Here is a 16,342-nt window from a genome sequence, read left to right on the forward strand (position 1 = left end):
GTGGACTTGTTGGGCCGAAGGGCCTGTTTCCACACTGTAATGTAATCTAATTTAATCTAAACCACATGATGTACCTTTCAATGTAATGTTTGTATATAACAGCAAGTTATCAACCCATAGAGTCATGGAGATGTATAACACAGAAACAGACCCTTTGGACCAATTCGTCCATGCCGAATAGATAACCTAAATTAATCTAGTCCCATTTGCCAGCACTTGGCCCATATTCCTCTAAATGCTTCCGATTCATGTACCCAACTAGTTACTTTTAAATGTTATAATTGTACCAGCCTCCACCACTTCCTTTGGCAGCTTATTCCACACATGCACCATCCTATGCATGAAAAAGTGCCCCTTAGATCCCTTTTAAATCTTTCCCCTCTCATCCTAAACCTATGCCGTCTAGTTTTGGACTCCCCTATCCCAGAGAAAAGATCTTGTCCATTTATCCAATCCATGCCCCTCATGATTTTATAAACCTCTATAAGGTCACAATTCAGCCTCTGATGCTCCAGGGAAAACAGCCCCAGCCCATTCAGCTTCTTCTTATAGCTCAAACCCTCCAACACTGGCATCATCCTTGTAAATCCATTCCGTAACCCTTTCAAGTTTCGCAATATCCTTCCTATGGGGGGGGGGAGACCAGAATTGCACACAATATTCAAAGTGACCCAATGTCTTGTACAACCGCAACATGACCTCCCAACTCCAAAACACAATGCTCTGACCAGCAATGGGCAGCATACCAAACACCACCTTCACTATCCTAGCTACATGAGACCTCACTTTCAAGGAACTATGAACCTGCATTCTAGTTTTCTTAATGTTATATGGGATAACATAGATATTGTTGCACCAAGTAGAATTATCTGTTGGAGGCAAAACTTATAACACCAGGCACACCTGTCAGTGAGGTGCATTTTATGAAGTTACAATGTGAGGTTGTGTTCATTTTAAACAGTAGAAACAGTATACATGCTAAGCAATGCCACAAAAAGCAGATCAGAAAAAAACTTTGCAGTCCAGTCATGAATGGTGGACAGTTAAATTACTAACAGAAGAAAGAAGATCATTAAGGAAGGCCTTTCAATGATAAGACTGCTCAGAGACAAGGTTAAAGCATTTGCAACAATCTGCTGCCAAAAATGTCAAGTGGTGAAAACATCCTGACTTCTTCTAAAGGCCCTACCATCACAGATTTCCTTCTTCAGCCAATTTAACTCACTGCATGTGATATCAAGAAGCAATTGGAGGTTCTGGATATTAAAGGCTTTGGGTCCTAACAACGTTCCAGTGGTAGTGAAGACTTGTACACCCCAACAAGCCACAGCCTGAGTCAGCGTGTTCCAGAACAGCTACAATGCTGCCATCAACCCGACATTTTGGAAGAATGCCCCAGGTATATCTAATGTGCAAAGTATAGTGCAAATTCCATTTGATTAATTGCTGCTGTACCAGTCTACTTTTGAACATCAGCCAAGCGAGAAGATGCAGAGACATCTATACTCTGGTATTTTGTTCATTGATGCTTTGGTTCAAACATACACAAATAATTTGAATCCAATAGGTGAGAGGTCGTTGGGATTCAGGACAAAATCTCTGCTTGTTGGAAATATGTCTCATCCAAAGGAAAATAGTTGGTTTTTAGAGGCCAACCATCTCAGTCCCAAGATTTCCTCAGGGTGGTCTTCCAAACCATATTTTTTCAGTTGCTTTATACAGACACATGAATTAGGTGCAGGTGTAGGACTCTTGAAACTGCTCAGCCATTTAATAAGATCATTGTTGATATGATCACTTTACAATCTGCCCTATTCTGGTAACCCTTCACACCCCTTATCAAAAATCTATTTACTGTGAATATTTAAGTATTCAAATTTCATCATCTTTTGAAGCTGGGAGTTGCAAAGAACATCTGTGACAAAATAAATTCTCCCAATCTCTTTGTTAAATGGGGCAATTTAAATTTCATATTAAAATTTAAAATTACCTTCCTCAATGACTTTACCCCCATGATAAGGTCAGAAGTGAAGATGTTTGCTGATGATAACCTCATGTTTAGCATCATTCAATTGAAGCAGACTCTGTCTACATGCAGCAAGACATGACAACATTCAGGCTTGGGCTAAGCAGTGATGAGTAACATTTGTGCCATAATTGCCAGGCTCATTACCACCTTCTCAAGGTTAGTTAAGGATCGTTACTGGCCTTGCCAGCAAAACCAACATCTCATGAATGTATAATTTTTTTATAAATACTGTTGCCACCCTAATCCACAGTGGGTGAATAATGTATTTTGTCCTCTCTCTTGGCTCCAGTTCTCTAAAACCTCCATTGTAACATTCTTATGCTTGTACTGAAACCTCTTCCTTAACCTGTACCCCCTTCCAGTGTTACTACTGAAATTTTCAAAATTGAGATCAATAGATTTTTGAAGGTACACACGTTGAGGGATTCAGAAAAGGTGGGTTACTGGAACTGTGGTATAGACCATTTATGGTTTACTGAAATGGTGAAATAAGCTTGAAAGATAGTTTCTATCCTTGAATGAAGTTAAATTTTCATATTCAGCAACACTCCCACAAAAAAAACTTTTTACACCAACATCAGTTACCCAGTCTTCAGCCACTGAGGCTGTACAGTCTGGACTTCAATAAATACATCTTGCGTTCTCTGTCAGTCCATGTTTAAAATCAGTTTCTTCTACCAAGGTTCTCATAAATTCTCATCTTTTCACCTTTGGTTGGATGTGCATGATTTCCATCAGCCTCTGAAAATCTATGGAATGCAAGTTGCTATTCTGTAGAAACAGTTTAAAAAATAATGTGCTAGTATTCGAAATAAACTCAATGTGGAAAATTTATTTGCTGTACATGGGGGAGCACAGTGGCTCAGTGGTTAGCACTGCTGCCTCAGAGCACCAGGGGACCTGGGTTTGATTTCACCCTCAGGCAACTGTCTGTGTCATTCTCCCCATGTCTGCGTGGGTTTCTTCAGGTTGCTCTGGTTTCCTCCCGCAGTCCAAAGTTGTGTGTGTTGGATGCATTGGCCATGGTAAATTGCCCATAGCGTCCAGGCAAAGTGGATTAGCCATGGGAAATGCAGGAATAGAATGGAAAGATGCTTTTTGGAGGATCCGTGTGGACTCAATGGGATTCTGTATACATTATCAATCCATTTTATTAATAAACAATCGCTTTCAGCGAAAATGTCGACTAGATCAGCCAAAATTGATTAATTAAAATTTATTTGAAGGCAAAACACACTTTTAAGATCAGAGTAAATGTTTTGATCTAACTCTAATCCTCACTCTTTTCCTTAGGTGGTCTTTACATTGCGTCTATTGTCATGTATGTCTGCTGGATATCAGCTGTATATCAAATGGTGAACCAAGACGTTACATTTCTAAATGTTGATGAGACGGTAGTGACATATGGTTGGTCTTTCATGGCAGCTCCTGTTGGAATACTGCTGTCTTTGATTTCAGGCTTGTTGTTCTGTAATCTCTCTGGTACTGCGAGCAATAGAAAGGACATAAATGTGAATTCAAAGTTTGATTGGTAAATTCAATTTAAATGTACAGGCAATAACAAAATCTGAAATGTATCATTGTATTTTATCCTGTCAAGATATCAAAATATTCTGCTTGTATTCAATAATAATTCTTGCTATATAGCTTTAGAATTTTATCTTAACATCTTCAGTTTTGAATGCTTAGTATGGTAAAAGTGAGATGAAATGGTTTAAAGAAAAAATAAATGTGAGAGTATTTTCTTTAGTTCCAGAAAAAAAATATAGAAGCTATCTGTTTGGGATTAATTTTGATGCAAATTTTATACAGATGAGGAACTTCGGAAAGGTTTGGTTGATGAATATCCAAGCTGTATGGAATAATATACATTCAACAAAAGCTGACCCTAAAAAATAGCTGAGGATTGACCTTGCTGATATAAAGGAACTGTGAAAAAAATATCTAAGATAAAGTGAGTTGATGAAAGATGCCAATTATCAAGCTGTTTTACAAAAAGCAAAATGCTTGCTTGAAGAAATTCTGTGAAGTAGTATGTCTTGTACTGCGAAGGTTTATATGGAAAATGCTAATCAATATTTTCTTTAATTTTTCTTTGTGAGTAAAAATTTTTGTTTAAAAGAAAATGAAAGTGTTTAACTTTTTTTTTCTGCAGGTTACAGTATGTGTTAGTTATTTGTTAGTTATGTCTTAGTTATGTGTTGGTTATGTGTTACTTTATTTTAATAACATGGTAAAATGTATCCTTTAATTACCTTGAGCACTTAGGGAGAGATTGCTGGCACATATAAGTATACAACATAAAACAGGCATGTGTAATGTTTCAAATTCCAAATAAAGTTATTGCAAAGAAAAGTACTGGTGTCTAGTCTAATGTTTGACCAGTTTACTTAAAATCAATTTAACAGAATGATACAGAGCTTGATTTTCCCCTTTGCAGTCTCTACTGTAAATGTAATAAAAATAAGAAAAGCTACAAGTTGAACAGTCATTCCATTATCATGATTAAATGTCATTGAAATAATTTGACCATCTCATGTATTGGAACAGTAACAATAATGATGAAGTATAGAACTTATTGCTGCATCAAGCATACTGACCAATTTTTGATTGTTGTAACATTGGGATTAGGGAAAATGAAGGCTGAATTAGATTCGGGAATTTTTAAAAACCTCTGAAGTAAGTAAAAACTGAGTTGTACCACACTGAACTCATCTGCCATCCATTTGCCTTGTTCTTTTTGTGCTTTTAAGCAGCCAATTGCAAATGTTGATGGCATGTTAATTTTAAACATTTAGCTAATGGTTGTTGCTATTGTGATTATGTTACAGTTTTTTTTAATTCATAGAAGGTAAAAATGCCAATCCAGGATTGGATAATTACCAAAGTATGAAAGAAATAAAGCACAAAGCCTAGAATCTGGTCCACTTTCAATATTTTGAGAGGGAGTGTCTTTATTTTCAGGTCCTGATGCTTCTATAAGCTGTAGTCCATCTACCAGCATGGTCTTACAGGTGTTGGTCATTTAAAAGGCCATTCCCTCATTTCCCCCCCCCCACACACACACAGACCCCACATCTGATCATCAGTTAGGGATGGTGGATAACACGTGGATGACACTGGGTAATCAGAAGGGTAGAGGGGAGACTTGGCTGGCTGTTACAGTGGGCAAAAATGAGCACTTCTCAGGCAGTCAGTCCCAAGAGTGCCACAAGATGGAGTCACTCACCTCAAAAAATCCTTTAAATAATGACCAGAGACATTTCAGGGATCAATGTATGAGAGGAACTACTCCAAAAGCATAAAGGTTAGTTGCTTACAGTGTTGTCACTCATCTTAATACTGAACACTTGGACTCTGCACACTGATCTTTTGAAGTCAGGTTGCCTCTGGTGAATTGCCAGTGGTGGGCCTGTGTATTCTTGGCAAAGTTTCAATGCATTATTGGAAAAGGGGCTAATTGCCTTATTAAATGTTTGAATATCATGACCAAAATCTGAATGCTTTTGTCAAATGAGAACTGGAAACCATACTAATACAAATTAAAGAACATTTATTAACTGTTTACAATATTGACAGAGACCTGGCTCATTAGAATGTTCTTCAAATGGGTCCTAGTTTCATGTGATCTGATATCATATAGCTATTTGCATAATAGCTATTAATCCCTACACTAATCCTCTCAAAATATTTCAAGAAGGTCGCCTAGACCCTAACTTTTTCTTACTTTAAAGGTAGATGCGAAGTGAGTGTTCCAGCTCTGGTGCAGCTGGTCAAACCATTCGACTTTAGACAGAACAGAATTTATTTCAATACTGCACTTGAGACATGAACAAAAGAAATCAGAACTTAAATAATTTAATTATTTGAAAACTTAACCGACTCAATGCTGCAACTTAATAATGAGCTGTTCCAATTTTTGTAACATCCATCAACACTGTAAGCAACTAACCTTTATGCTTTTGGAGTAGTTCCTCTCATACATTGATCCCTGAAATGTTTCTGGTCATTATTTAAAGGATTTTTTGAGGTGAGTGACTCCATTTTGTGGCACTCTTGGGACTGACTGCCGGAGAAGTGCTCATTTTTGCCCACTAACAGTCAGAAAAAGTACATTTAAACACTTGTTCTTACAGGCTGGAGAGATTTCAGAGAGAAAAGTCAGCCAGGGATCATCTGCTGAAGTCTAGAACCTACTTGCACTGCAACAGCTTCTGACTGACTGCTAACAGCAGCTTCTCTGCTACAACTAAACCAAACTAGAATGAAACCTGAACTGGGAGAACTGGCCACTTCCCTGCCATCATTAAACTAGGCTCTTTACGAGGCAGACATTTTGGCACCTCTGCCTTTATGACCACGCCTAAAAGGAGACCCAAGGACAAAATAACCTTGTTAAAGTGACAACATTGTCAAACTATACTCACCCTGCCGTCATTCAACTCATAAATTATGTACATCATAAACTGATCACATTCTTATGTTTTTATCTTACTCCCCATGAAGACATGTTGGGACCTCTAAGAGGGAAGGACGCTATGGTAATTTGCCTGACTCACTTCATTTCTCTGAGTAGCAATTGAAATGAAGATATGCATCTGGAAGAGGAGGATGTACAGTTTCTACAGGGATTATTGAGATGTCTTTCAGTTCATTTGGGCAGTTCATCCAGGTCGATAAAAGGCTGGTTGCTGGTAAACATCAACTCTTTTGTGCCTGAGGATACCATGGTCAGTGTTGACTAAGTGAGACTGAGGTCAAAGGACTCTCAACTCAGCCTAGGCAGCTTCCCCAGGGCAGCATGCTGGCAGCTCTCATACGTTATGGTGGTGGTTGAAGGAATTGGCCTGGTTTAAATCACAGTGATCCTCCTTCTAAGGCCAAGACATAGGAGCAGAAATACATTATGCCTATTCCATCAATGAGATTGTGGATGATCTGATAATGCTCAACTCCACTTTCCTGTCTTTTCCCTGCAACCCTGAATGAAAGTCTGACCAGCCCTAGTTGTTCTTGAAGGAGAGTGATTTTTCCAAGATTTTGACCCAGTAATACTGAAGCAATAGATTTCCAAGTCAGCATGGTGACTGGCTAGATGGGGATTTTGGAGGTGATGTTGTTCTCATGTATCTGCCACCTTATCATTCTAAATGGTAGTGCTCGTAGATTTAGAAGATGGTGTTTGTAGATCGTGATCAAGATCTTGCTGTTACTGAGCAGCAGTGATGGAAGGAATGAATAACAATTAAACATGTTGCTTTGCCCTGCAATAGTGTTAAGATTCTTGACTTTTAGTGGAACTGCATTCATCCAGGCAATTTGAGAGTATTCCATCTGGACTCAAAGGTTACTTCAAGTGTCGTGGTCTCCAAAAGAATAGAGATCCCTCTCCTGTCATCAATTAAACATGTCAGAAGTCCAAAATTGCACTTTGGATTCCTTGACCTCATATAAAAAGTATTTGAGATTCTCAAGTGTCCCCTAGTTAGAAGCTGATGTGAGCGGCAGTGTATGTTTAAGTTTTCAAGTTGGGGCTGAAAGCTGCCCACAATGGCATTCTTATTCAAAATGCCCCTTCCTGTGGCAGAAGTGGCACTGCGTATCAATTGCTAGACAGCTTGGCAGTAATATGGTGTTTTCCTGGCACAACAGAAACATTGATTAAGGCCAACAATTGCACTGTCTACCCTCCATCCCTGTCTCTTAGCCCTTTCCAACTTAGTCCTTAGCTGGTGCCTGATACAGAAAATTAGCAAAAGAATGAAAATTTCTTGCAGAGCCTTATTATCTGTGCTAAAATTTTCTAAGCCTACAAAAATTAAAGGTTTTAATCTCCTAATTTTTAAAAAGATTTTTTAAAAATCAAGCCATTGTGTTTTTAAATTATTGTTGTTGCAACTGCTGTTTGTATACAGGAGGACATTGACCTGATTCTTTTCTACCTTCTGTGTTGAGTCTGAGAGTGGTTGGTATCAATTGAATCCACAAAACTATTTTTCCAATGCATAGTTTGGCTGAGATTTTGTGAGGTTCAGGGTGGAGATGGAGGTAAGACATTCTCCATAGCTCTGTGCACTTTCTCAATGAGCTGTACTAATGATCAGTCACTCTAATCATCTTGCGAGTGTTTTCTCAAGTGTCTCTGTCATGTGATGAACATTAGCAGCAAATTTCAAAATTGTACGTAATTTACATTTAATGGAAATTTCTAAGGAAAAATGCTAATGAAATATTGAAGAATATGGGTTACAAACCTCTTTTTTGCCTAACAATTGTTTCAGAATATGATTCACCAAGACATAAAAATCAGTTAAGTGTCATTTTCGGGGAATTTCATGGAGGATTTGTCTTCATTTGCTCTAACAAGTTTTTGCATGTAATTCTCCGCTGCTCACCACATTCAATATGCAGCATGCCTCTGTGTCACCATTCTGTGGCCAAAAACTGAACTGGATGGGCTATATAGATATTGTGGCAACAAGATCATGTCAGAGACGAGGAATCCTGCAGGGAGTAACTTATCTCCTGACTCCCCAAGTTTCATCCACCACATAAAGCACACATAAGGAGTGTGATGGAATACAGCTCACTTATCTGGATGAATGCAGTTCCCAACAAAGCTCACAGAATTTGATACCATCCAGGTTAAAACACTTCCCCTTACTCCTGATTCACCCTTTCTGATCCTGAGTTTCATTCCTCAGATGCGCAAAAGCAACTGTCGCATACCACCTTGAAATGAAGATGAATTAATGCCATAAGATTCTCAAGTGCCATTGAAGGCAGGATATTTTACAAAATGTTTTAATAAATGAGTATTCATAGCATGCAAATGTATTTTGTGTAGAAAAGAACAACTTGATGTGAGGGGTTGGAGTGTGACATAGTGTGAAGGACCACGAATATGCCACTGACATATTCTGTAAATTTGAACCCATCATTAGGAATCAAAATTTAGCTCCTGTCTAATTAAGTCAACCCACTCTTACATTTTCCATTCTGACAGACGTGATCAAATTTTCAATCATTGTGATGAGATTTTAAGTGCATTCAAGTAGAGGAAAGGAATTGAGGGCTGCTCATGAAAGTACTCTAAGAGAAAGGTAAATGTGGTCAGAGAAATCAATAAATTCTATAACTAAGTAGGTGTTATCTTTAGTTGAAGCAAAGTCATCTTTTTGAGTCTTTAAGGAAGAGATATGTTTAAGCCTTTATTTCTTTCAAATCCTGGTGACAGCTAAGTGACTGATCAGAAAATTTATTTGAGTTGAACAAAATCAAATGTTGGTAGATGAAAGCTATTGACAAGTTTGAAGAGGTTTTAACGAGGTTAACTTTTAATCTTGGTAATTTAAATTGTCAATGTGAATCAACAAACATGGTAAACACTGCCATCTATAGCTTGGGTCTGCCAGGTCAGAATACAGATTCATTCACAACCTAACCACTGAAGCATTATTCAGGTAGATGCTGACAATTCTGACATAGTTGCCCTAACACCAAAAAGTGATGACAGGTTGTCCGCAAGGACACAAATGTTGGTGTAATATAAAATCACAATCCATCAATTAAACAGTTTCCAGTTGCCAACAGACATAGCCACTTATGTCTTTCACAATGAAATGGTGACTGACCCAGAAGAAGCCCACTCGTAATTTGCTCATCCATTCACTCACTGCTACACACCAGCAATACCTTCACAACAAACTTAATTTGTGTTGCATTAAGCCTGTCAAACATAATTGTTGTGTAGCAAGTTATAAAGAAAGACTAATTTGGACCAATCAAGATTTAACAATTTAACATGCTGTCAATTAACCTGTATGTCATAAGTCTTTTATAATTTAAACAAAAAATCCTGACAAGAAATCGCAATGGCAGACAATGTATGGCAATGTTTTCCTCTGTGGGGAAAATTTAACATATGATTTACAGGTGAGCAAGACTAATAGAAAAATTATAATGTAATGTCTTTCGACTTTATCACAATTCAGTGTTGCTTCCATTATAAAACTTACTCATGAAGCCTACCAGGAAGTAAATACTTTTGGTTGTTTGATTATTGTTGAAAAGCAATTTTATCTGTTTTGCTCACATGAGATAAATATTAAGATTGAGTTCATTGTTGCTGCCTTATCAGCAAAGGCAAGAGTGCTTTTGTTTAATTTTAACTTGATTTGATGAAAAGCTATAGTACTGCTTGGGGTATTCTCAAGTCATCAGATCAACATTAAGATTTTTATCAATACTTTGATTCAGAGCCACAATTAGAAATTTCTCAAAATTCAAGCAGTTAAATGTTAGTTTTCATCTTCAGGAAAATAGCTTCCACTAATTTAGCTGAATTAAAACTCAACTCTTACCATGTCCAGTGTGTTACATAATGAGTGGCAAATTTCAAGTTTCAATACTTTATATCTTGTCTCTATATTTGCATTTAATGGAAATTTCCAGGGCTAAGTGCAATTGAATTGTTGAAGAAAATGAATTTACCTCTGTCTTGCTTGGCTATTGTGTTAGAATCATGATTCATCAAAACATAATCAGTTAAGTGTTAATGTCTGGGAATTCATGGAGGAATTCTCTTCATTTGCGAGCCATGTCATGCAATTCTCTGCTGCTCACTGCATCAAATATGCAGCATGTCGCTATGGCACCACTCTCTGGCTATCCTGTGCTTCCCAGTTATGGAAATACTTGCCAATACCAGGAGCTGCCAGAATTCATGCCACTGACACTAAATGTGTGCCCAAATGTGCACCAGGTCAAATGTTGCCAGCCACCAATAGTCTTTCACAGAATACAGAGAAGGAAACAATGAAGGAATGTTGCTCAGGGCACATTTAAGGCAAAGGTGATTTACTTTGGAAAGAGAATCTCGACTGTCATAGCAGTCGCAGCTGCAAGAATGACGCTATTGAGACTACTTTTCCTACCCACAAGTTACATGGCACTCTTGTCTCCCACCCACCTGCCATCCCTGATCACACCACCGGGAACTCTTTGCCTTCCTCTTGGCACATTTACCTCCCCTTCCCCCAACTCACAAAGTCACTGGGGCAGCACAGTGGCTTAGTGTTAGCACTGCTGCCTCACTGGGCCAGGAATTTGGGTTCGATTTCCACCTCTGGCGACTGTCTGCGTGGCGATTGCACATTCCTCCTGTGTCTGTGTGGGTTTCCTCCCACAGTCCAAAGATGTACAGATTAGGTGAATTGGTCATGCTAAATTGCCCATAGTGTTCTGGGATGTGTAGGTTAGATGCATTAGTTAAGGGAAGGGTGGGGGAATGGGTCTGGGTGGGTTACTCTTTGGTGGTTGGTGTAGACTTGTTGGGCAAAATGGCCTGTTTCCACATTATAGGGATTCTATGACAACCAGACTTTGTGAATTAATTTATTTAGAAAAGGATTTAAATGCCTATTGTAACAATTCTATTTATAGCCATGAGAGGGCATCCACGCCATATATTTGAAAAGAATAAGGTCAGATAAATAGGAGCAAATTACTGCAGATGCTGGAATCTGTACTGAAAACGACAAATGCTGAGGATCACAGTGGGTCAGACAGTTTCCATGGAGAGAGAGAAAGCTAATGTTTCGAGTCTTGGGGGAGCACAGTGGCTCAGTGGTTAGTACTGCTGCCTCACAGCGCCAGGGTCCCGGTTTCGATCCACCCTCGGGCAAACTGTCCGTGTGGAGTTTGCACATTCTCTTCGTGTCTGCGTGGGTGTCCCCCGGGTGCTCTGATTTCCTCCCACAGTCCAAAGATATGCAGCTTAGGTGAATTAGCTATGCTAAATTTGCTCATATTGTTCAGGGATGTGGAGGTTAGGTGCATTAGTCAGGAGTCAATGTTTGGGTGGGTTGCTCTTTGGAGGGTTGGTGTGGACTTGTTGGACTGAAAGGCCTGTTTCCACACTGTAGGGGTTCTATGATTCAATGATCTATGAATCCCGATGCGTCTTCATCACGAAACGTTAGCTTGCTCTGTCTCCATGAATGCTGTCTGATGTGCGGTGCTGTGATCTGCAGCAAGGTTATGTGTTATGTGATCATCCTGGAATTTTAATTCTGCCAAAAAAAAAGTGCCCTGGGGAAACAATGGTAGTGGCTAGAATGCATTCTGCAACTGCCTGTTATTATGGACTTAGGACAACATCACATTTGGTCAGCACATTCTAATAGCATAGTGTTATACTGCTCATCTTTTTGTAATTGGAAAATCAAGCTTCATGATTAGCTTTTAGTGGCAAATAATGGGTCTTATGGTGCAATATTAATCTCCCTACATCTGGTCTGGTAGGCCTAGGTTCAAGTCCCACCAGAGGTGTGCCATAACATGCCTGAACAGGTTGATTAAAAATGTCTTCAGTTGTCCCCTTAAATTTTAAAGTGGAAGAGCATTCCAGTTACAGATATCAAGAACAATTGCAGCTAGGAGAAAATGCTGAATTTTCTGATGCAACTTAGAATCCCTTAATCACAGAGAAGACCGAAGAAGCAGAAAATAAACCTGTTTCCATGGCACGGGATGGGAAGGGTGGATTACACACATTCAGTGTAACACCATCACCAGTGGAAAGAAATTACTGAAGAGATCAGTTATGAAGCTTAGCTCCTGAAATGCGGGTCCATGCACTACAGCACACTCCATTCCAATGTCTGTTCCCCCTGCCCACAGAATCTGAACTTCTTATTCTCATCACAGCACTCACCTTCTCAAATTGTATTTAAAACATATAAGTTACTTGGTCATGATGAGCACATTCTAAAACATCATTCACAGGGCTATCACTGACATTGTACTTTCCTGTAGGAGAGTATTGCAAACGTGTTGAGACAGCAGAAAAATTCTAGGCCCTCTCTTCAAAATCAGTCAACAATATGTCTTAATATAAATTTAAGTATTAATTTAGAAGGAAGCAGGCTCATGCCCATAATCCATAGAATCTCATTCATTTCATCAAAGTAAAGGGTTCCATACAAAGCTAATTCCACTGGGCCTTGTGACATAACCAAGTGAATCTAAAGGAACGTTTACAACAATTAAATCTTGACATAATGTGTGATGTGCTGTGGCATCGGAGATTCAATGAAAAAGTGATAAAGATTTCCTCGTTAAATTCCATGTAAATTAATCAAAATGATTGACATATAAGTAAACATAAGCAAAACAAAACTGTAAGAAGTACATAGGAATTATGTTTTTCAAAGTAATTTTGAGATAGTTTGAGCGCTAGATTTATTAGATGCTGGAGACTTTGCATATAACAGGTTTGTGGTTCATAGAAGCAGCAACCCATATAATCATGTCTGATTTTCATCAGCAAAGAATGAGAAACACCCCTATAGGGAACAGATTTGATAGTAGCAGGTCTTGTCTTTGTGAATTTGCTTGGAAAGGTAAGGTACCCCTCTGACAGTGGATCCTGTTGGTTATGGTCCAGAATACATTTGGGAGAGACTCAGTGGCATTTGTGATGTTAAAAGTGACATGATTATGTAATAAAAGGGTATAAATGCAGCAGAACTGTCAAACTCATTGGAATTGTCAAAGGAGCTGTCAAAGTGAACTGAGAAGAGCAGTTGTCAAGCTCTCAAGACATTATAAACTTGTGCACACTAAATATTTGAACATAAAAATGCAGTGTTCAAACACCACTGTTCGCTGTCAGTTGACACTAACCTGAGAGGTGCCATTATTAGATTGGGTCATTGGATTTCACAGCCTTCCATTATCATGCTGGGGTGCTTTTTGTTCACAGTTTGATTGACAATTCAAATGACTATAGAAACTTTGAAGTGGAAATATGAATGCCAATGATTTTTAATACGGGATTAAAGAAAGTTAGATGCAGTGAATGTTTCTTTATATCAAAAGAGGTGATTATTTTGAAATTGCGATTCTTCAATAATAGAAAATGTTATTTAATCTCAGTGTGATTCCTGAGATTTTCAGGCACTGGATGAGTTAGCATGGAGTGCATCATGGCAAAACATGACCAGTATGGGATCATGGATTAACGCTACAAAAGAAGCTAAGATAAAGGACATGGACAGAGGGGCATATGTTCAAAGAGAGTCTATAATGGGCTAATGAAGTGGCTATAGGGGTACAGCTTGTTATGGTGGGCAAAATAGATCAAAGAGATTGGGTTATGTGTGGAAGGGGGGAGGGGGGAAGAGGGAAGCGGGGGAAGAGGGAGGAGGGGGGAAGGAGGGGGGAAGAGAGGGGGGAAGGAGGGGCGGAAGAGGGGGTGAAGAGCTCACACACACACACACTCTCACACACTCACACACACACTCTCACTCACACACACACACACTCACACACAGACTCTCACACACACACACACACTCACACACACACTCACACATACACACACACTCACACATACACACACACACACACTCTCACACACACACACACACTCTCACACACACTCTCACTCACACACACACACACTCACACACACACACACTCACACACACTCACTCACACACTTTCTCCTATCTGGTTGGCTTAGACAAGTTGGATCAAAGGGTCTGCTTCCGTGATGTACGTTTCTATGATGCTATGACTAAATAGTTCTGCATATAATAGTATGATTTGTTTACAATCAAGTGAAAGGTGTTGGATCACTTAACACAATAAGTTATCTTGGAGGGTCTGGAAGGTTATGGGGTTGGCTGAACAACATGAGGTGGCATTGAAGAAGCCTAGGGGAATGTGGGAGGGGAAGGGCTGAGGGCTGAAGGGAGGCTTAATGTTATATTCTTAATAATATAATCTTTGACAAACTGCTGGTGCAACGAGGCAGGCATCCAGCTCGCCCTGTTCCACACCCAATAACCTCTGCACTGTTTCTTGGGTCACCCACAACATTTCTGAGAGAAACCAAGCTCCAAAACCTTAAAATAGAAACCTGTAGATCAGGACATTTTCTCCCAGATCGGCTTTGTGGAGCCAGAAAATGGACTTATCCACAGTCCTGATTTGGAAGCAGAGACTCTGGTTTGTTTGCACAACTTTGATAATATTCATTCAAACTGCATTAAATAGTGAAGCAGTACACGGAGCCTAGGAGACTGCAAATGTTATGCCCCTGTTCAAAAAGGGCTAGTCAGTCTACCAACAATAATAGAAAAAATGGCTAGACTATTGTTTACTTGGACTTCAGCAAGATTTTTGATAAGATCCTGCATGGGAGATTAATAACAAAGGTAAGAACCTATAGCATTCAAGGAAATTTAGCAGATGGGTTCCAGAACTGGCTGAGTGGCAGGAAGCAGAGGGTAATGGCAGAGGGTGTTTCAATAAAAAGAAGCCTATATACAAGTGGGTTCCCCACAGATCAGTATCTGGGTCCTATCTGTATCAATTCAGACTTGAATGTAAGAGAGTTGATCAATAATTCTGTAAACGAACAAAAATTGGTAAATAATGAGGGGATTAATGTTAGTTTACAGGGGGACCTAGATGGACTGTTCACATGGGCATTTCAGTAGCAAACTGAATTCAGTCCAGGTAAGTGCATGGTGGGGCACATGGACAGGACAAACAAGGCAAAGGAATACTTGATTAATGGTAGGACATGGAAAGCACTGAGAATCAGAGGAACCTTTGTGTGCATGTCCACTGTCCTTTAAGGTAGAAGGACAGGAGATAAAGTGATAAAGAAAGCTCATAGAATATTTCCCTTTTTAGCTGAGGTATAGGGTTTAAAAACAGGAAAGTGATTCTGGAACTGTATAAAAACATTGGTTAAGCCACAGCTAGAGTATTGAATGTAGTTCTGAAATTCACATTATAGAGAGGGTGTGATTGCACTGGAGAGGGTGCTGAGGAGATTTACCAGGATGTTGACTGGGCTGGAGAGTCTCAGTTATGAAGAGAGATTGGATAGACTGGAGTTGCTTTCTCTTGCAGTATGGGATACTGAGGGGGTAGAAGCATAGTTGAGATGCATGAGGGGCATGAAGAGGGTAGACAGGAAGAAACTTGGTGGAGGGATCAATGCCTGGTGCTAGAAGGGGCAAAATGTTTAGAGGGGATGTGAGGAAATATTTTGTTACTCATAGGTTGGTGGGAATCTGGAACTCACTGCACGTAAGGGTGGTGGAGACAGAAATTATCATAACATTTCAGAAGTGTTTATTGTGGGCGGCACGGTGGCACAGTGGTTAGCACTGCTGCCTCACAGCGCCAGAGACCTGGGTTCAATTCCCGTCTCAGGCGACTGTGTGGAATTTGCACATTCCAGTGGGTTGCACATTCTGCGTGGGTTTCCTCCGTGTGCTCCGGTTTCCT

The 16,342-nt window shown here is 39.5% G+C and overlaps 1 protein-coding gene across 1 annotated transcript in view; it reads left to right on the forward strand.

Annotated features, from left to right (window-relative positions):
- Positions 1-4,384, forward strand: part of LOC122550660 (transmembrane protein 182-like) — a 62,828-nt gene extending 58,444 nt beyond the window's left edge. The window contains exon 6 of the mRNA XM_043691742.2: positions 3,323-4,384. Within this exon, the coding sequence (XP_043547677.1) occupies positions 3,323-3,564 (242 nt within the window). The 3' untranslated portion in view covers positions 3,565-4,384. The remainder of the gene's footprint in view (positions 1-3,322) is intronic.
- The last annotated feature ends 11,958 nt before the right edge of the window (positions 4,385-16,342 follow it).

The sequence above is a fragment of the Chiloscyllium plagiosum genome, unplaced genomic scaffold, assembly GCF_037043375.1.
Source record: "Chiloscyllium plagiosum isolate Xiang-an unplaced genomic scaffold, Cpla_swu_hap1 HiC_scaffold_6, whole genome shotgun sequence".
In the NCBI taxonomy this organism is placed as follows: domain Eukaryota; kingdom Metazoa; phylum Chordata; class Chondrichthyes; order Orectolobiformes; family Hemiscylliidae; genus Chiloscyllium; species Chiloscyllium plagiosum.